The 22,720-nt window shown below is 28.7% G+C and overlaps 1 protein-coding gene across 2 annotated transcripts in view; it reads left to right on the top strand.

Annotated features, from left to right (window-relative positions):
- Window positions 1–22,720, top strand: part of LOC122508802 (putative metabolite transport protein HI_1104) — a 455,038-nt gene that overhangs the window by 225,361 nt on the left and 206,957 nt on the right. For both annotated transcript variants that reach the window (XM_043622357.1, XM_043622358.1), the window contains exons 2-7: window positions 8,417–8,531; window positions 10,263–10,386; window positions 13,755–13,907; window positions 16,776–16,886; window positions 17,055–17,217; window positions 17,583–17,781. In XM_043622357.1, the coding sequence (XP_043478292.1) occupies window positions 8,417–8,531; window positions 10,263–10,386; window positions 13,755–13,907; window positions 16,776–16,886; window positions 17,055–17,217; window positions 17,583–17,781 (865 nt within the window). The remainder of the gene's footprint in view (window positions 1–8,416; window positions 8,532–10,262; window positions 10,387–13,754; window positions 13,908–16,775; window positions 16,887–17,054; window positions 17,218–17,582; window positions 17,782–22,720) is intronic.

Genomic DNA, 22,720 nt, shown 5'->3' with positions numbered 1-22,720 from the left:
TAAAAGGGAGAGAGGGGATTATAAACAAGATCCAATGTTCAGAATTCATAAATATTTAAAATAATGCAGTTTCATAACTGTAAATGTCGTATATGTGTATATTTATAATAGATATAGGTTCGATATTTTTTATCTCTAATATTAGATTACTTCGAATATTACATGCACAATTCTAATATTATGTGGGGGCATTTCCGCATGATTTTTTTCGAACTTTATTTTTTATTTTAATTTTTTTTAATTAATTATTTAATATCTCCTAACCAACAATTTATCAAATTCCGAAAATTAATTATGCGGACAAAATTTATTTATTTATTTTGAACATAAACGGGTTTCAAATAAACCCTTTCGTACAGAAGTACTTATTGATAAATTTACATAAAAAACCTTGAAAACAATAATTAAGGTAAGTTATTAAGCGCTAGGTTGGACCATAATGTTAATGATAGTTGTATAATATGTTTCGCAAAACGTTTACAAATTCGCAAAACTACTAAAGGAAGTGTCAAAAAACTCAACTGAGTCACTTATCATATTTGCCTCTCTACGTAACCTAATGATTAATGAATTGTTAACATAATTTGTTCTGTGGAATTCTATATTAAATAGTGAACGATATCTTGACGGTCTTGAAGGTACATTAAGTTTAAACGAAGATATTAATGCTGGACAATTTATGTAACCATTCAACAATTTAAACAGAAAAGTCATATCAGCATATAAGAATCGAGAAACGATTTTAGGCATTTTGAGTCGATCACGCAGTGCATCATATAGTTATGCTCACAAAAATCAAATGGCAAATTTAATTGTCTCGCTGCGAACCGAAGAAAACGGTTTTGTACACGCTCTAATCTTATTAATAAATAAGCAAAATAAGGTATCCAAACGACGGAAGCATACTGTATTATACTCATTGCAAAAGTAAAAAACAATATTTTAAGAGTACGCTCATTATGAAATAAAGAGACATTTCTCATAACAAAACCCAGGGCCCTGAGAGCTAAAGCTCTCTAACGACATCCGAAATGTGATAATTAAATGTTAAAGAACTATCAAGTGAGCAATTCCACGCCAAGTGATCATAAGAATTTTCGATGATTTTAGCAATATTAAAAATACTTTCAGAATTTGTTCCTTCTTATACATGGAATAAAAGTGTATAAAAGTTTTTTTTAAATTTTCAAAATTTTTTGAGTTACCTCTTACTCAAAATTTTGGTCGGTTTTTCAAAAAATGCACATAACTTTTTTTCTTGTTAACCGATTAAGATAATTTTTTTTGGAAAATACTCATAATAAAAAGTACTTTAAAGAAAAAAAATAAAATTTAATAAAAAATTTTTTTTTGCCCGAAAAAAATTTAAAAAAATTTTTTGAATTCAAATTTTGAAAAAAATATATCTTCGATTTGAAAATTTTTTTTTGGTAAATATTGTCAATTAAGTAAAGAATACTTCTTGTAAATTTAATTATGGGACAAAAATAACTTTACGAGAAAAAAAATAAAGTGTGCAGCGCGGCGTGCCGGGACTTGTGCATGTATTCACTTATGGCCGCGCAAGTTTCGTTTCAAATCACACTATAGGTCACAATTCTTTAACAAAACGCTTTTTCTTTTTTTCTAAATCTTCGTAATTAAATTCTCTATGGATCTCTTGAGCCTTATTTTTGAATTTTTGTTTTTAAACATTTTTTAAATAACAGTAAGTATTAAAAAAATCATAAAATCGTAAAATATATTTTTTTTAGTTTTATTGATTAAGAAAATTATTTAAAAAACCTATTAAAATAATGTTTGATTGATAAAGAATAAATTAATTAAACACTTTTTAATTAATTAATTGTTGTTATTTTTTATAAACTGTATACTTAGGCCTAGAAATTACTAGTTTCTTCTCAATTGTACAATTTTTCATAAGTAATATATCTACTGATGATAAAAAAACAATTATTTATTAAAACATTGTTTAAACAATTAATTGTTGCTATTTTTTCATAAACTATTTATACTTAGGGTAAGAAATTTATATTTGTTTCTTATGTACTTTTTTCATTTTTTCATAAGTTTCATTTGGGTTAGAAATTTCTAATTTTTTCTAAACAATTAATTGAAAAATTGAAAATTATAAACTGTTTAAACAAGGGTTAAATAATAAATTTTTATTTTTTCTTTTATACTTGAATACTTTACTTATGAAAAATTGCACAATTCAGAAAAAATAGAAATTTTTAACCCTAAGTACAGTTTATGACAAAATAATAAATTTTTATTGTATAACAATTTTTAACTAAATAATATTTTATTTTTTATCAATCAAAAATTATTTTAATAAGTTTTTTGATTAATTTTCTTAATTAATAAAACTAAAAAAATATATTTTACGATTTTATGATTTTTTTAATACTTATTGTTATTTAAAAAATGTTTAAAAACAAAAATTTAAAAATAAGGCTCGAGAGATTGATAGAGAATTTAATTACGAAGATTTTTAAAAAAAGAAAAAGCGTTTTGGTAAAGAATTGTGACCTATTAGAGTGATTTGAAACGAAACTTTCGCCGCCATAAGCACAAGTCCCGGCACGCCGCGCTGCACACTTTATTTTTTTTCGCGTAAAGTTATTTTTGTCCCATAATTAAATTTACAGGAAGTATTCTTTACTTAATTGACAATATTTACCAAAAAAAAATTTTCAAATCAAAGATATATTTTTTTCAAAATTTGAATTCAAAAAATTTTTTTAAATTTTTTTCGGGCAAAAAAAAAATTTTTATTAAATTTTATTTTTTTTCTTTAAAGTACTTCTTATTATGAGTATTTTCCAAAAAAAATTATCTTAATCGGTTAACAAGAAAAAAAGTTATGTGCATTTTTTGAAAAACCGACCAAAATTTTGAGTAAGAGGTAACTCAAAAAATTTTGAAAATTTTAAAAAAACTTTTATACACTTTTATTCCATGTATAAAAAGGAAGAAATTCTGAAAGTATTTTTAACCCCTTCACTGTCAGTGGGCTCTATAGAGCCATAAAAATGTCGTGCCCTGTATGTCCATGGGCTCTATAGGGCCATCGAAAAAAAAGACATTTAAAAGTTAACGAATCTGGCTAAAAATCCTTACTCGGAGGTTTTCGGGGTCGCTGAATCCAAATCCGTTCTCAAAAATTCAAAATTCAAAATGGCGCCCAAAAAAATTTTTAAGTTAACGAATCTGTCTGAAAATGCTTTAAAATGCCTACTCGGGGGATTTCGAGGTCGCTGATTCCAAATCTGTGGTCAAAAATTCAAAATTTAAAATGGCAGCTTTAAAAAGGAGACAAAAAAAATTTTTAAGTTAACGAACTCGTTAACTTTTCAATTTTTTTTGTCAATATTTTTAAGCCGCCATTTTGAATTTTGACTTTTCGACCACGGATTTTGAATCAGTGACCTCAAAAACATATAATATGACAATATCATGATTTAAAAAAAATTTTTTTTTTGAACACTTATGGCACAAAAACTTTATTTTCACTCGACTGTGAAGGGGTTAATATTGCTAAAATCATCGAAAATTCTTATGATCACTTGGCGTGGAATTGCTCAAGTGTAATACCCAGATCACAAACCTGATATTTATTTAATATTTTCTGTATTTTTTTATTATACACTTTACTTAATTTATTTTATTTTATAAAAAGCGTTATAAATAAAAAGACAATTTAAATTATTCATTTATTTATTTATTTGGTTTATACACCCGTCTTAAGCCTACAATCTTGGCTATACAAGTGTTTCTCTACAATTTTCTCTTACACATTTTCTTATACAATATAACCTTATACTAAATTTTGCGCCTACAGAGCGACTTGAAAATTAGGAGTACTCGCATTTGCCTGGACCACCCGTTTAATCGGTTTTCTCGCCAGTGGAGAGGGAAACTGTAGAAAACCTCTCCTGAGTACAACCGGTTTATTGACAGTAGAGTTCTAATGGTGTGTACTGGACAATAATCGACGGTGCACATCATTATACCTCGACGTCAAACCTCCCGCTCAGATTGTCTCACGTGCCGGAAAAATACCAAGCCAAATGGGCGCGAACCAAGGGTACTATACCCTTGGTCCTTAAACGACCGCCAAGCGAGGCATCTATTCGACTGAGCTAATCTGTCGGTTAGACAATTTAAATTATTTTCCCAATAACTTTTTATTAATTATAAAGAAGATTTTGAAGGATATGGTGATTTAATTTCTCCACTTGAGAACGCCAAGATCGCCACCAGGTGGCGAGGAATCTGATTTGATCAATTGAACTTCCATTTAACGGTGACCTTGGCGTTTGCAGGTGAAGAGTAGAATCTCCATGTATTTAATCTCGAAATGTTCGTAATGATTTTATAATTATTTATAATCAGACAGAGAATTTTCCAGTAAAAGAAAGTATTGAGTGGAGCCGTTAGGAATTGTCAGTAGCTCTGAGCCAACCCAGTGTGCACGTTCTAGAACAATTAATGGAAATAAAGAACAGTTCTAGAACGGTTCCAGTACATGCACACTGGGAATACGGCTTTGTGAAAAACCGTATTGAGACGTTTGACTCAATCTTTTTTTCGTCCACCGAATACGGTCCTCTTTTAACATTAAAATTAAGATCATATGAGTAGAGTACACAACATAAATTGAAAGCACAATAGTCCTGGTATATAAAAATGACGATTTCGAAACGAAACAGTGAAAAATTATTAAAAAGTGGTAAAAGCAAAATTTAACAGACGCTACTGCACTAACCATATGAATCAATGAAAAACATGATGTTTAAATAGATTAATGTGAATCTACTGTACCGACTTCACTGATTCTTATGGTAAATGTAGTCGCTCTGTGATCTTAATTTCAATGCTAAAAGAGGACCGTATTCAGTGGACGAAAAAAGATTGAGTCAAACGTCCCAATACGGTTTTTACACAAATCTGTATTGGCTCAGAGCTATTGCCAATTCCTAATGGCTCCACTCAATACTTTTGTTTTACTGGGTTAGAGAGTTTGACAATTAACATAAAAGACTAAAATTTTGAATTCACTAAAGTTAATTTGCGATTTTCTTATGGTCTCCAATTTTTTTAGAACATTAGAATTAATTTCTTCACTAAATAAATTGATATTTAAAATGTCGGTTTGAGAAATAAATTAGTAGCTAAATTGTTAATAAGATCGAAAAAAAATTGTTAAAAAAGTGTCGAAATTAGGAGTCGAAAAGTATTAAATAAATTTATTGAAACAATTGAAAGGTCAATTTATTCTTGAGTGTAAAATTGAAAAACCGGTAGGAATCGAATCTCAAACTCACAGGTCATATTAACAGTGAAGCAAACAGAAGTGCTTTAACTCTTGAGGGTAGGGGAGACCAGGTGCGGTTGTTACGCTGTACAGTTGTTACAAATGGAATATATCTCAGAAACAGTGAATTATAGAGATAGGGTTCTCAAAGGAAAAATGTTTAGTTTTTATGTACGAACTTTCTGCAATATGTTTAAAAATTATATGCAAGCTTTACAAGTAAAAAATAGGCACATTGGTTTTTAGAGGCCAAAAGTAAATATTTCTCTGCTTGATATTTTTTAAATAGTTAATAGACCTTTATACTTAACAAAGTAAACTTTTTAATATCATTTCTATGAGGATCAAGCTTTAAGAAACTGCCTTGGTTGTCCACATTTAGTGTGTATATACCTACTTTTTTAATAAAGTGATTTATTGTAAAAATGTACCTGTTGTGTAGTTGTATAAGTGATGATGACAACCGATATTTTTTCCAAAATTCAGCAGATTCGTTTGAAATGTAAAATATTTGTCAAAATGTAATCACACTCATTTTTTATAAAAAATCTCATGTTTTTTCTAAATTCGACTTCAAAATTTATAAAAAAAAAACTTTAAAAAATTTTTTTCATTTCGAAACAATATTAGTACTGCCATCTCTATGGAACTGTCACGTACTATTACGTTAAGCCAAAAATCATGATTAATTAATAAAAATTGTTATAAAAATTATTTGCCTTCAATTTAGAAATGTTATAGATGATTCTTGGAATTGTAACAACCGACATTCACTTTGTGCAGTTGTTACAATTTACACGCTGTCACTCAAATGCTTCTAGTTATTTAAATAATAGATATAGAGCTAAATCAATTATGGCCTTTTAAAACTAGATAATATACCTTTGATTTAACTGTATGACCAAACTACACGAAGAGACCCACATTTGTAAAAATTACTAAAAATGGTTGCAATGACCGGAAATAAGGGGACTTTTAGCATAATATACTACAGAATTAGATAAATTTACAAAAGAAATAGATAAATTTGCTACATTGAAATAGCAAGTTTTAATATTTTATGTAAGAGTTGTAAATGTAGCAAAAATTGATTATAGTTTTTTCTAATTTAATTAGACAAAATCTGACAAATGAAAACATTTTCCACTAAAACCTACTATCCACTGTAGTAATTTTTGGTGAGCAAGTGTTGCTAGCGAGTGCAGTCATATGGCGCCTGCATTTCTATTGGTTGATAACTTCGTCAATCTCCGTAAATGAGCCGATGCCATCCGATCATTGACAGTGACTATGTTTCGCGTATGTAAAATAAATTTGGATATTATCTACAATAATTAAATATAAAGTGAAACGTAGGTCGTTCGTTATCTCAGAAATTGACCATTATAAATTAATAAATTTTGCATTTATTCCTGTCCCAAGAACTATGTCTTATAATAAGTTGTTAAAAGTAAACTGCTTTCTCGTAAGTGCTGTAAATTTTCATCATTCAATATATAAGGAAACGAAGATGTATACTTTCAGTGAAATTCGTCGTCGTGCGTGCAGTTGTGTATTAGTGTATTAATTAACCGCGTCTATACATATAAGTGAAATAAACATGTGTGTGTCTTCAAATATTTATCCAACAAATATATAAGTGTGTGTGTGTGTGTCTTTGTATGTAAAAATCCTTCCAGTTTACCTCCATTAGTCAAGAATTGACGGGAAACCGACGACAAAAATCCGTATTTTTTCTATCACTCTTTCTTTCTGCATTTACAAACGACTATAGTAATTTTATGTACACAATACTTCTGAGTTTACTACAGTTGTTTCGAACTATTGGACGAAATAGTAAGAAACTTTGCTAATTTGGTGAACATTTGTCGGATTAGTGACTTAGTGTAGAAAATAGTAAAAAATACAAAATGTCCCCTTATTTTCGGTGGTTGCAATGTGAAAATAGTAAATTCTAGTGTGATTTTATACAAAAATTAGTAATCTCGGTCTCTCCGTGTAGTATATTAAGCAACAAGGGTATAAAGGCAGCCATTTGTTTACGGTGATTTTTGTGACACGAGTGGAGGTCGAGGGCGCCTTGAGACCTCCACTCGTGTCACAAAAATCATCGTAAAGAAATTGGCTGCCTTTATTCCCATGTTACTTACGATATTTTTTATTCCTAATGCACAAAAGTGGCGATTTCAGATAGCAGACGACAGGGAATAAAAGTCAGTCACTTGTTCGACTTATATGAAAATGGCGGCCGTTTTCTCCCTTGGGCAAAAATAACGCATGGGATCAGCGGTTATGTTTGCACATGGGAGAAAATGGACGCCATTTTCATATGGTCGAACAAATGAGTGACTTTACTCCCTGTCGTCAGCTATCTGAAAGCGCCATTTTTGTGCATGTGGGATAAAATAGTATATTGTGCACCTAGGGAGGAAAATAGTGATTTTCGCGAGGGTGAAGTTTGTAGTTCGAGACGTAGCGAGCGTACGAGCCGAAGGCGAGTGCGAGCGAATTCAAGAACTGCAAACACACGAGGCGAAAATCATTTTCCTTCCGTGGTGCACATACTATTTTTTCTAACACACGTAAACGAAAGTACAAATATGCAATTATTTAACGGAATTTTTTGAAATAAATACTATTAATTTTATAATGTTAATTTATTATTAGATTATTAGAAACAAATATTCACAATACTGATTATATTGAAATTAGAATGTTTGACAATTAAAAATAATTAATAATAATATATACATTTAACCACAATTATAATAATTATTATTGTTGTAATATTTATTTAAAATCCATTATTAATTTAAAAAATAACAATATGATACATATTTAATCTTAAAAAATATATAGCTCTTTTTATATTTTGCATTTAAAAAAAAAATTACAAATTATTATAGCAGCAGGAAGAAAATATTACTTTCTCTCCCTGCCTCCGGGAAAGACGTACTTTTTACCCTCTTTATAGGTGAGAAATGATGTACTTTCGGTGCGTGTGTTAGAAAAAAATATTTTCATAATTATAATTAGCAGAGAAGATATATTTTTCAAATTATATTTTCCGTTAGTAAAATAATTTTTTTTCCACAGGTAAAAAAAATGTATAAAAGAGTGGCGGAGAGGTTAAGGTTTCTCTATAAACCTTATGCTTTAGCTATAGTTTCAATTGGATATGTTCTAGGTGAATTAGGACACTATTTAATTGGTAAGTTTGATAAAAATTTGTCCAAAAAAAGAATAAATAAAAAAATTTCGTGTATAATAAATTTATTTAAATTACGATTACAGAAATTTTTTGGTTCAAATAAAAAAAGGAAAGAAAAGAAATAGAATTATGAAAGATAAATTTAATTGCTAAATTATAATTGAAACAGTGTAGTTTTTAAAAATCATTATTAATTTCTAATGATGCAAAAAATCAGTGAAACCAATTAAAAAACAATTTTCCCCTACTTTATTATTACTGAGAAAAAAAATTCATTTGCACGAATTTAAAAATCAAAGATAATTCTTTTTTAATATTACACTACCACTATTTTTAATAATAGCAATTTTCAAATTAACTGTTACTCAGAAAATACGATCGATTTATTACAAAAAACAAAATTATAATAAATAATCTGTTATTAAATTTCATTAACAGTAAAATCCATTTTTTTAAATAATATATATAATTGTTTATTTATGAATTTGAATTATTTTAATTTTAATTTATATTTAATTATATTTCAATAATAACAAAATTAATTTTTTTAATAATTAATTTTTTATTGAAAACAAATTTAAAACTATGAAAAAATGGGGTACTAACTCTTAATTTTTTATTTATATGCTTTTTGAATTTCTACAAAAATAACTTTCAAAAAATGAGAAAAAATACGATCAAATTTATTAAAAGAAAAAAATTATACTAAATAATTTATTTTATTTTAAAAATTATAATTTATAGGGAAGAGTTGTCAGGGTTGGTCAGTGTTTAGGGTTGAGCTACCGCGTTTATTTTGTTTTATCACACTAGTGCCATCTGTCTTTGTACGTAAATTCTTACTACTAATGTCAGCAAACTTTTTACATAAGTCGCAGTGAAGTATACGAACGTATACTTGTGTATTGCGAGTCAGTGCTATACGCTCAGCAAAGACTTTTCTGCGTTGTCAAAAGAAGAGAACTAAATGTAGAAGAAATATTTCAAAGACTTAAAGAGGTGTTAAAACTGCATTTCCATTAAAAATAAAAAAAAAATATTTTTTGATAACCTTTTTTCAATTTTTCAATTTTGGATTTCGTTCATGAGGAATAAAATATCTAAAGTTATATGAAAATGCATAATATGGGATTTTATTTTAATTTCATGGTTTCTTTCCTCATTTCCAAGTGTCATTCTATCATTTAAAGGTCATTTTTAATCATTTACCTAAATATCTCATTGATTTTCTACAGTAGCTCATCTCTGGCAACCATGTTCATCCCTGGCTACTTTTTTTTAAATTGCTTATAACTCCGAAACTTTTGGTCAAATTTGTTTACCATGTTCAGTAAAATGATTGCGTTTGAGTTGATCTTTCCAAAAGTCAAAACTATGCCCAACCCTGACAACTCTCCCCTATTTAATTTTATTTCAACAACAAAAAATTAAACATTTTTTTTATATAATTTAATTTTTCATTTGTTTGTCATTCGAATTTCTATAAAAATACTTATAAAAAATGTAAAAAAAACAATAAATGAAACGAAAATAATGCTTTTTTTCTTTATTTTATTATTTCATTTTTTTTCAAAATTTAAATTACAAAAATTTATTTGAAATAGTTTAAAAAATAAGAAGAGAGAAAAGAAGTAGTTAACAAAAAAGAAAAAAATAGTTTACAAAATAAAAAAAAAAATAAAAAATAGTAAAAAAATAAAATTCTTAAATTACAAAAAATTTAATTTTTAGGTGTGACAAGTAAAGCAACGGCTGAAGATTTGCACTATGGTGATATTTCCTGTCAGCTAAATTCAACGGAATTTTCTTTAGTAGATCTTCCGGTTCAATGTGAGGCGGCAAACAATTCGGAATAGTAAGTAAACGACCCTGAAAAAATTCAATCAAGTGGAAATTATTTGTTTTCTTTTTGTTTCACTTTATATAACTCATTGACACAGATAGGTATATATATATATATATATATATATATATATATATATATATATATATATATATATATATATATATATATATTACTTTATTACTATTACTATATTATTTATTATATTATTATTATTATTATTTATATATATATATATATATATATATATAATATATATTTAAAAATTATTTTCTGTTGATGCTTCCTGTGACCTCACTTTGGACAAGTTCATTGTTAAGGTAAAAAGAGCAAAAAAATCATGATTCAACATAATATAGGTCCAGTGAGGTGTAAACTACATAGTCTTAATTCGAAAATGAAAAAAAAATTTCTCCAATCAACCGTGTCTGTTATATAAAATATTTCCTTATATAGATCTTTTTTTATAGTATATAGAAAGAGACGCTCTCAATGCGGAACAAAGTAAAGAAAAAAAATATGAAGGAAAATCAATCGACATTTTTTCTTTACAATATTGAAAAATGGAAATCAAATGAAAGCAGAAATATGTAAAAAATTTTGGTACATTTGTGGGTCAAATTTTTATATTTTTTGTGTTCGATTTTTTGTTGTTTCTATTGTTTCGTTGTTTGAAAATCTAAAAAAATACTCAGTGTAAAAAGAATTAACTTCAAAGGTTAACAATTTTCTTATGTAATAATAATTTAAACTATTAGTTAGTTTTAAATAAAATTTGAACTTGCAACTAATTAGTCTTCCCTCATTACGAAAAAACAAAAAATAATTATTAACCCGTTGCCTGTTTCTGACCCACGGGTGGGTCGTGAAAAAGTTTGGCCATAACTGTTTCCGACCCACCCGTGGGTCGTGTTCATTTTCACTCAAAATAAATATAATGTGTATGGGTGAATCTCTCAAAAAGGACAAATGACACGTTCAAGACATTTTTCTAAAAAATATTTAAAATTAATAAAAATAATGGCCCCCATATGATAGTATTTAACTCGATTTAATCAGGTCATATGAGAAAAAAAATATAAATTTTATATTATCTGAAATATCCATATTCATATGGTGCAAAAACTCCATTCCGTTACCGTGCATGAAGCTAATTTTACTCAAAGAATGAATATTACTTCCCATTTAAAATCTAATTTCATCTCTTGTTTAGTAATATTTATTAATTATTCTTTATTTTACTTAAATCCGGAAAAGGTAAGGCAAAATATTTCTAATTCTATTTTCTAGAATTAAATTAGTTTTGTGCGCCATTGAAAACTCCATTCCGTTACCGGTGACAAATATAAATATTAAAGGCAAACAAACATGTTAGGGGAGCAATACAGAGGTAAATAGTATTTAGAATACTAGTGTGATTGAAGATCAGTGCGAATTAGGATGAAAGAAAAGAAAATATTCAGTATAAAAAATGAGATTTTCAGTTGAGTAGTCGGCATCGACAGAAAGAAAACTCCATTCCGTTACCGCAGTAAATTCTAAATTTTTGTAAGGAAATGATAAATATTATTATTAATTAATAGAATATTCTTTTATTTGAATAAAATATAGCAAATACTATTGATTGTTTGTTAATAAAATTTTATCTTTTTACATTAGAATCAATATATTTCGGAGCTATCGAAATTAACAAAACTCCATTCCGTTACCGCCAGTGGCTTTTCCTTTTTTGAAAAGTAAATGAAAATTTTTATTTATAATTCTTAGAATAATTTTTTATTTTTATAAAGCTTAACGACATTTAACGTTTTAATTCAAAGTTTAGAAAATTTTTTAATATATAAGTAATCAATTTAAGCGTCGTCCAAGGGAGAAAAAACTCCATTCCGTAACCGACAGTACTTTTTCCGTTATTTGCTAAATAAATGATAAATAACTTTAAAACTTATTTCTCGGGGGTTTTTGGAGCCACTGATTACGAAGTTAATGTTAGTTCTTTAAAATTCAAAATGGCGGATCCAAAATGGCGGACGAAATATTTTAGAATTTAGTGAAATGGCTTAAATTTCGTTACTCGGGGGTTTTTTGGGTCGCTGATTACGAATTTAATGTTAGTTTTTTAAAATTCAAAATGGCGGATCTAAAATGGCGGACGAAAGATTTTAGAATTTAGGGTAATGGCTTAAATTTCTTTACTCGGGGGTTTTTGGGGTCGCTGATTACGAATTTAATGTTAGTTTTTTAAAATTCAAAATAGCGGATCCAAAATGGCGGACGAAATATTTTAGATTTTGTAAAATGGCTTAAATTTCGTTACTCGGGGGTTTTTGGGGTCGCTGATTACGAATTTAATGTTAGTTTTTTAAAATTCAAAATGGTGGATCCAAAATGGTGGACAAAATAAAATTTATTTTTATAAAAATTTGACCGCCATATTGAATCCGCCATTAAAAATTTTTGAATTATGACCGCAGATTCGTAATCAGCGATCCTAAAAACCCCCGAGTAACATGTTTTAAGAGAATCCAATTAATTTTCAAATATTTTATCCGCCATATTGTATCCGCCATTTTGAATTTAAAAAAATAACATCAGATTTGTAATCAGCGACCCCAAAATCCCCTAGACAACAAATTTGAGAAGAATCCAATCAATTTTTACAAATTGGACCGCCATATTGGATCCGCCATTTTGAATTTTTGAATTCTGACCTTAGATTCGTAGTCAGCGACATCGAAAACCCTAGAGTAACCTTTTTCAAGCCAATTCACTCATTGTATTTGCGACCAAAAATTAAACAATTATTTTACAATAAACAATTATTTTTTAAACAATAATGTTTATAAAGATCGTAACCACATATTTTAGAGACTTACTATAGTCCTCCTCTTCTCATAGGAATAGTCATTTAAATGTTTTTAAAACTTTTTTTTTTTAATTACAATTTAGAATTTGTTCTTTTTGAGAGATTCACCCGTATATAAATTGATAGATATTTTTCTTTATATCAATATTATAAGACATTATAAGGGTCATTAATTATATTTTTTACAATAATTAAATAATTAGTTATAATTTAAATATATTATACTATTTGAAAAAGTATCAGATTCCGCTGGACATTTTGGGACAATCATGTTGTATTTTCCTCAAACAGTTAAGGGGTTAAAAAACATTTTTTTGGAATTAAAACAAGCCCTTCGAAATTAAAAAGATAAAAAGCAAAAAAATATTCCGAAAGAAACGAAGTACGATATTCACTCAATGAGATTTTAAATGCAGTGAAATATTTTCCCGATTAAAAAAATTTTTTTTAAAGCATCGTTTTTGTAATAAAAACAAAGAAAATAGAAATGAAACTAGCTTTCAATTATTTTTAGCTGCGTTTCTTTGGATTTAAATGGAACAAATTATTGCGAGTGGAATTACAATGGACTCGGAATTGACTATCAAATACTTGCGGGTCCAAGTTTCATTGCAGTTTTCACAGTTGCTGGCGTCATTCTTGGATTTGTCGCCGACAAATTTAACAGGCAAAAGAATTATTCAATTTTTTAGTTACAAAAACTGCTATTAAAAAGAATACACTTGCTTCATTTTGCAAGAAGAAATATTTTTAAATTTTCTATAAATTAATTTTGCAAAATTGAGATTGTTTAGTAGGAAAGAATTTGTTTGTTTAAATACTAATAAAAAAATCATATGCAATAAAGAAGAAGAAGAAGAAATTATATTCTAATAATACTGTATCTTTGATGTAATACTATTTTCAAAAACGGAATCATTAAATTCTTTTTAATTGACATTCAATTATTAGAACGCCTTTCGCAGACTATCTGACTTACAGAAATGTGTAAACTTTATTGATATGAAATATGAAACATTTTATATGAATTCAACAATATTTTAAATATTTATAATAATTATTTAAACATTTGAACAATACTTTAGACATTTAAATAATTATTTTAACAATAATTTACACAATAATTTGAATATTTAAACAATATTTTCAACATTTAGACAATAATAATTTGAACAATTACTGTAACAATTATTTAAAAAATTAAGCAATACTTTAAATACTTAAATAATAATTTGAAAAATAATTTGAACATTTGAACAATACTTAAAACATTTAAGTAATAATTTGAACACTTATTTAAACTTTAAAAACTTAAATAATAATTTTAATAATTATTTAAAAATTTGAACAATACTTTAAACATTTAAATAATAATTTGAGCAATTATTTATACAACAATTTAAACATTTAAACAACACTAAACATTTAAACAATATTTTAGACATTTAAGTAATAATTTAAACACTTATTCATATACAAGAATTTAACCATTTAAACAATATATTAAACCTTTAAATACCCAAAGGGAAAAAGACCATTGGCGCATTAATGGCCTAATATTGAGAGCCAATAGTCAAATATTGTCCCATTATTGGCACCCAATAATGGACCACTAATGGTAAAATCGTAGGATGTCCACGCCGATGCCAACCATTATTAGGACAATAATTAAAAAACCATTAAGCCATTAAAAAACCATTAATAAAAAAAAATTTTTATTAACTTTTATTAAATAATAAATTTATTTAATATTAAAAATAATAATTTTTTTAATTAATTATCTTATAGAAACGGTTATTATTTTCTATCACATCGAAATGTGAATAACCCTTTCGTTCAGAGTCTAAAAATTATTTACCTCACATCCATCAGTGCAAAAATAGGAGAGGACGGGTGGAATAAAATTCCACAAATATTGGTGATAATGCTGCCTCCTTATATACTTTTCAAGTTTCATGTTAGTTGCGAGAGAGTTTGAAACAACACCTCCTACGGAGCGTTGAGCGAACTACATATTTACCGCATGATAATTTCTGCAGCGTCGGTAAGTATGTAGTTCGCTCAACGCTACGTAGGAGGTGTTGTTTCAAACTCTCTCGCAACTAACATGAAACTTGGAAAGTATATGTATAAGGAGGCAGCATTCTCACGAATATTTGTGGAATTTTATTCTGCCCGTCCTCTCCTATTTTTGCACTGATGGATGTGAGGTAAATAATTTTTAGACTCTGAACGAAAGGGTTATTCACATTTAGATGTGATAGAAAATAATAACCATTTCTATAAAATAATTAATTAAAAAAATTAATATTTTTAATAATAAATAAAATAATTATTAAATGAACAAATTTATTATTTAATAAAAGTTAATAACAAATTTTTTTTATCAATTGTTTTTTAATGGCAGACAATAATGTGCCAATTATTGGCATCGGCGTGGACATCCCACGATTTTACCATTAGTGGTCCATTATTGGGTGCCAATAGTAAACATAGAGAAAACCAATGGCTCCCAATATTGGGCCATTAATGCACCAATGGTAGACTAATGGCTATTTCCCATTGGGTAATAATTTGAACATTTATTTAAACAATAATTTTAATAATACTTTAAATATTTTATAAATAAATAAATATTTAAAGTAGGGAAGAGTGGGCTACATTGAACCAGTGTCTACAGTGAACCACTTCAATTTTCTGAGAAATGACTGAGTGAAATTTTTTCTTATTCAATGTATAAGTTAGTATTACCGAAACGGTGATTTTTGTGACACGAGTGGAGGTCGAGGGACAGGGAGTAAAAGTCATTCACTTGTTCGACTTGTATGAAAATGGCGGCCGTATTCTCCCATGGACAAAAATAACGCATAGGATCAGCTGTTATGTTTGCCCTTGGGAGAACACGGCCGCCATTTTCATACGGTCGAAGAAATGAATGACTTTCCTCCCTGTCATGTGCTATGAGAAAGCGCCATTTTTGTGCAAATTAAATTTCATTATTTAATCATAATAATTTGCGTTCGTAACGTGTGTATTAACTAAAGGAGTACTTCAGTTTTATTTTGATACAAAGACCTGATCAAAATTTGTAAAATGTAATTAGTTCTTGGATTTTATAAAAAAAACCCGGTTCAAAGTAGCCCATTCTCCCCTATACAATACTTTCAACATTTACATAATAATTTGAACTTATTTATACAACAGTTTAAAGAATTAAACAATATTTTAGATATTTAAATGATAATTTGATCAATACTTAAAATATTTAAATAATAATTTGAACAATATTTAAACATTTAAATAATAATTTGAACAATTATTTAAACAATGCTTAGAATATTTCAAAAATTCTTTAGACATTTAAATAATGATTTGAACAATTTTATTTAACTAATCATTTAAATATTTAAACAATTTTTTCAGCATTTACATAATACTTTGAACTATTGCATTATCAATGATTTAAACATTGGTTTATTTATAGATACTAGTCGTGTAAATATTTGAAATAAGGGAAATATTTTTATAATTTCAGGATAAGAATGTTGTCAATTTGCACGCTAATATTTAGCATAGCAATTATTTTAATGGGAACAGTCAAAGAATATTGGCATCTCGTTGTACTCAGGATGATTCTAGCAGCTGGGTATGCATGAATTATGATGATTATTTCTTTTTTTATTTCCCTCTATTGCTTTTCAATCTTGGGAATAATAAGTTTTCACACTGAAACAAAAAATTAAAATATCGAAAGAAGCAAAAGAGAAAATTAAAGGGATAAGAGAAATCTTTTCTTTTTTTTTGAAAAAAATAGTGAAGCAGCATGCAATCCAATGGCAACTGGTCTCATATCAGATTGGTTTAGTGAGGAGCAACGTGGTCTGGTTATGTCAATTTTTAATTGGGGCATTTATGGTGGATATGGAATCGCTTTTCCAGTTGGTCGATACGTTCCGAAAGTTAATGCGTGGAATTTAGTAAGAATTTTGTTTTTCAAAAAACTTATTTTAATAAAAGAAGAAAGAAACCTTTTAGTTATTTTTCAATAATTGACTATTTACAGTAAGACCAAAAAAACAAACAAGAGATTAATATATAAAGTAATTTCAACCTATTATTTACAAAATCTAAATTACTTTGCTAGCAATTTTAATTACTTCCTGATGAGTAGTTTTTACTATTTCCGAATAACTCATTTTTAATATTTAGCAAAATTTACTTCAATCGTAATAAAGTTTGGAAATGGTAATTGAAAATAGAAATAGTAAAAAATTGACAGAAAGTATACTGCATAATTAATATTTTAATTATTAATTAACTTCTATAAATATTTTTATAACAGGGATGGAGAGTATGTTACTATGGTGCTGGAATAATTGGAGTTATTATTGCTTTTCTCACCGGTTTTACAATAAAAGAACCAGAGAGGACGACAATAGGTGAAGAAACAACAAATGCAAAGAAAAAAGTTTCCATCTGGAAAGTCATTTTTCAGCCACGCGTTGTTATTTTATGCCTCGCTGCCAGCATCAGGCATTGTGGTGTGTATACAAAATATTATCCAGCTTTCAAAGATTAAATTTTATTTTGTTTCATAGAAAAAAGAATTTTTATTCACAATTAAAACAAAAAATATTAGAAGTACATTGTGCACCAAGTGCGCGAAAAGAAGCTATTTTTTGACTTACCTATAAATTGTTGCTCGGGCTCGAAAAAATGTTACTTTTCGCACATGGAGCACAAGGTGCTTTGTGTAGCATTTATTCATAAAAAATGACATTTTTTTGTATTGTTTTTGAGAATAAATGTAAATTATGTTGCCTACCCAGTAAAAAAAAGTATTGAGTGGAGCCATTAGGAATTGGCAGTAGCTCTGAGCCAATACAGATTTGTGTAAAAACCGTATTGGGATGTTTGACTATACTCCGGTAGTGGGGGGTACAGGCCGAATACGTACGAATATGGTTTCTCGAAAGAGGCCAAGCAAACTGAAAAAGTTCTGAGTCGCGATAGCCTTCTTCGCAGACTACTTTTAATTTACCACCTGGTGGTAATTCAGCATAAGTATTAAGCACTGATTTGTATATACTAGTGTTTCTTTTCGATCCGAGAATTTCATGTTTTTCGAGCGATTTTGTTCGTTGTCGTCTTTGTTTTTCGAACGATCATCTCGTTTATTCTTTTTTAATTGTCAAATCGTATCGTCTAATTTCCTAATCGACCGAACTTCTCGACTTTCCCATAACTGACAGCTACAAATAGTATATAGTAATAACCTATTTTTAAAAAAATTTAATAACCAAAAATATTCATATTCTTTGTTGTTAATTCTTTTAAAAAATATAATTAAATTTATTTTAGTTAATTAAGATTATTATAAAAAGTTAATTTAGGGTGTCTAGAGAATTATGCTTTTCAAATTTCCGGACCAAAAAGTAAAATATTCCTGAATTTATTTTTTAAAACAATAATAACTATAATATTAAAATATTAATACTTTATAATAAAGAAATATTGAGAAAATCGACTTTAAAAAGTCAATAGACATCTTCTTTATTTAGAGAAATATAATATTAATTATATTAACTAATAAGTCGATAACATTGTAAGTTAGATTTAAATTTAAAATTAAACTTGTTTTCTATTTTTCTATTAGGTAGACACATTTTTACATTCTCATCACATGAGAAGGTATTATTTTACAAAGTATTGTTATTATTACTTCCTCATAGAGGAAGTATTGTAATACCAAAATTTTTCAAGTTCGATTTTTTGACATATCTTTATGATATTTGACCTCAGGAGTTCAGAAATGACATTTTTAAAAAATGTCATTCCGTATGTGTGTGTATGTGTGTGTAAACATCACATTTTCATAAATATCTCGAAATCATGAAGAGCTTTTGGGTTAAATTTTTTTTAAATTGTAGATCTCACCTGCGGACATAAAGTGAGAGTACTTTCTGATAAATTAATAAAGTTTAACTAAATTTTTTTTTATTTTTAATTTTGCAAAAAAACGTTTTCTGCCCATAACTTTAAAAAAATGTTAGGACACCTATAAATGTTTTTTTATAATTTTGTAGAGTTTTTTTAGACGCATCTTTTGAGCCCTAATTATCTGATTAAAAGATCTTACCTGTAAGTGAAGTTCAATCAGAATTGTATGAAGCGCCTCTTCCACATTCTACACGGAAAAAAATACTAGGCTAAAAACACATGAGCGTCTGTGCTTGGAATCCATCCTATTTTCGCATGGTGCTGTGGCAAAAGTCACAAAAGCCATGCATTTTTAGTAAACTCCTGTGTGATATTTGCAAAATGGGCTCATGTAAAAATCGAACCAATAGACTCCATGCATTATTAGGCTGATTTTTTTTCCGTGTACTAAGTAAAAACGAAAAACTCCCTCTATATCGTGAGTCATCGCTTTTCCTCATTTTTTTTAAAGTGCTGCTGTGATATATTGGGCATAAAGAATTTTTAAAATATACCTATATTGCTAAAATTATTAGGGTAATGTAAAAAAGGAGGGGAATGATCTATTCGGAAAAGGCGCTTCCTACAATTCTGATTGAACTTCACTTACAGGTAAGTTCTTTTAATCATATAATTGTATTTGGCGCCTCTTCCTCTAGATCATATTGTAGATGTTTAAAGATTTTTTCACGGCAGATTAATAAACATATATTTTAACATTAGAGACAGAACTCAAAAATACAATTTGTTAATTTATAATCAATGTAACATCATTTCTTGAAAATTGCATCTGCGAAAACTTTTTTGTTCGAAAGTAACGGTTTGTTATAAAAGGTTGCGAAAGTACGAGAACTTTCAGACCATCCTGCAGTTTTTTTAATACAATCTATACTAATTCCTTTCCGTTTAGCAGTCGAAGTTGCCGCGTGACGCGTGCTATACGCATCAAATAAACTCGTGTCAATACCACTATCCGACATAACTTTTTTGATCCAACGGCTTAATGTTTGGCTACTTGCTGCTTTATACGGTTTCTTAATAGTTATAAATAACTTATTTTCACTTCCTCGAAGTTCTCTTGTTTTTTCGACGTATAAATCTAAGGTCGATGCTGCACAAATAATCAGATTATCTCTATAATGAGGAATGTACAATGTAGGTTGGGTTTTATGAACCCTCGACGTTTTAATTTTTTCTGGTATCTTTATCGTGATAGCCTCGTTGCTTCTTTCTAAATCTCTAACATCTATTAAAGCTAAAGTCTGTATTCGATGTGCAGTAATAAGCGCAAGTAAAGTCACTAATTTTAATGTAATTTTTTCTAACGAGAGTAAATTTGAAGGTCCCCACTCACTTAAATGGTCCAAAACTTGTTGAGGATCCCAAGTGTTATCATATTTTGGCTTAACGGGTCGAATATTTGAAAAACCTTTAAAAAGTCTCTTTACTCGAGGATCTTCACCAAGTTCCGGTCCATGTAAGAGAGCAATAGCAGAACGACAGCTATTCAGAGTTCCAACGGCTGCACCCTTTTGAAACTCCTCAGACAAAAATTCAATTACTCTTGATAGATTTGGCGTATAGATGTCTTTATTTTTATTTTTACAAAAAATTGCCCATTTTTTCAATCAGGAGGCATATTGTTTAGTAGACGAATTTGACAAGGAAGCTAACATTATATCTAAAGATTGTTCAGGAACTTCTTTTCTCCGGAAGGCTTCCCGGATAGCATCCCTGCAACTAATGTTAACTTCCCCCAAAGTGGGTGCGGCTTCCTGTCCAAAGAACACAAAAGATTAACATCTGGATTTAGGAAAACTGGTTTCGAAATTAACATTGAAAAGTAAAGAGGGAACCAGGGCTAAGCTGGCCAAAATGGTACCACGACTATTCCTCTAGCTGAATCATCGATAGTCTTTCTCAAAACTCTCAAAATTATTGAGAAAGGCGGAAACGCATAGAATTGATATTCGCTCCAATCTAAAGCGAAAGCATCCACAGCCATTGACCCAGGGTCCCTTTGCCATGAAACATAAAGCTTACACTTTGTATTCGTCCTGGTAGCAAATAAATCTACTTGTGGCTCACTGAATCTCGAGGTAATAGTTTAAAAAGCTGAACAAGATAAGGAGTATTCAGTTTCCAACTTCAATTTTCTCGACTCAAAATCAGCCTCGATATTTTCTTTGGATTTAACGTAAGACGCAAATATCCAAATCCTTCTCTCCTCGCACCATAGCCAAATTCTTTTAGCCAATTCATTGAGTTTCGGAAACTGAATTCCCCCCATCTTGTTAATATAGGCGATAGCTGTTGTATTGTCCAACCGCAATAAAATATCGCAATCTGACAATTTTTCGCTGAAACATTTCAATCCAAAAAATGCAGCCAAAAGCTCTAGATAATTTATGTGGTTTACTTTTTCATTGTTGTTCCAATAACCATGAGTTCGTTGTTTATCACAAAACACACCCCAACCAGACATCGACGCATCCGAAAAAATCTCAAGTACTGGCCGAAAATGAGAGATTGGTTTAATCGAAAAATTGATATGATCTATCCACTATTAAAAATCTGATTTCAATTTTTCTAAAGGATACATTACAGCGTCGAAATCATCACCGTTAATTTTAAGAAATAAAAATTTTTCTCTTTCAAAATCCTTCATATGCACCCAACCATAGGTCAGTGCGGAGCAACAGGAACCCAAAGTACCTATAAAAGATGCAAAATCTCGGATTTTACATCTTTTTTGCTTAGAAAACTTTTCAATTTGTGATTTTACATTCTCTCTTTTATCTTGAGGTAACTCAACCAGCATATCCTGAGAATTATAAATTAATCCTAAATATTTGCGTGACTTTGCAGGGACCAATTCACTTTTTGTATAATTTAATATAAAACCCAGACTTTCTAACCGAGAACAAGTAACCTGAACGTTTTCTTGACACTCTTCAAAACTATTTCCAATTAATAATATATCGTCTAAGTTAATAACAGATAGGTAACCTTCTTCTCTAAAACTAGCCATTATTGGTTTCATTAATTTAGTAAATATGTACGGAGCCGTACATAGTCCGAAAGGAATACACATATACTGGTATAAAACCCCATTGAACCTAAATCTTAAATATTTTCTATCGGAAACTGCGACTGGAATTAAATGATAAGCGTCCTTCATGTCTATTGTCGCCATAAAGGAGCCACGGTTTAGCATTTGCCTTACCGTCCTACCATCTTTTAACTTGAAGTGAGAAGTTTCGATAAACATATTCAGTGGACGTAAATTTAATATCAATCTGCTAGATCCATCTGATCTAGGAATAATAAATATTCAAGATAGAAACTGTTTAGGATGAGATTTACACTTCTCAATCGCACCTTTATCTAATAAGACATTAATTTCACTTGACATAATTGATTTCTCATTTTTTGACAAAGACTGTTCGAAAGGTGGAATACGCTGTATCACTTCTTTACAGAATGGAATTTTATATCCTG

This window comes from Leptopilina heterotoma, unplaced genomic scaffold (assembly GCF_015476425.1).
Source record: "Leptopilina heterotoma isolate Lh14 unplaced genomic scaffold, ASM1547642v1 Lhet_570, whole genome shotgun sequence".
In the NCBI taxonomy this organism is placed as follows: Eukaryota; Metazoa; Arthropoda; class Insecta; order Hymenoptera; family Figitidae; genus Leptopilina; species Leptopilina heterotoma.
This window is presented reverse-complemented; position numbering and strand designations above follow the sequence as displayed.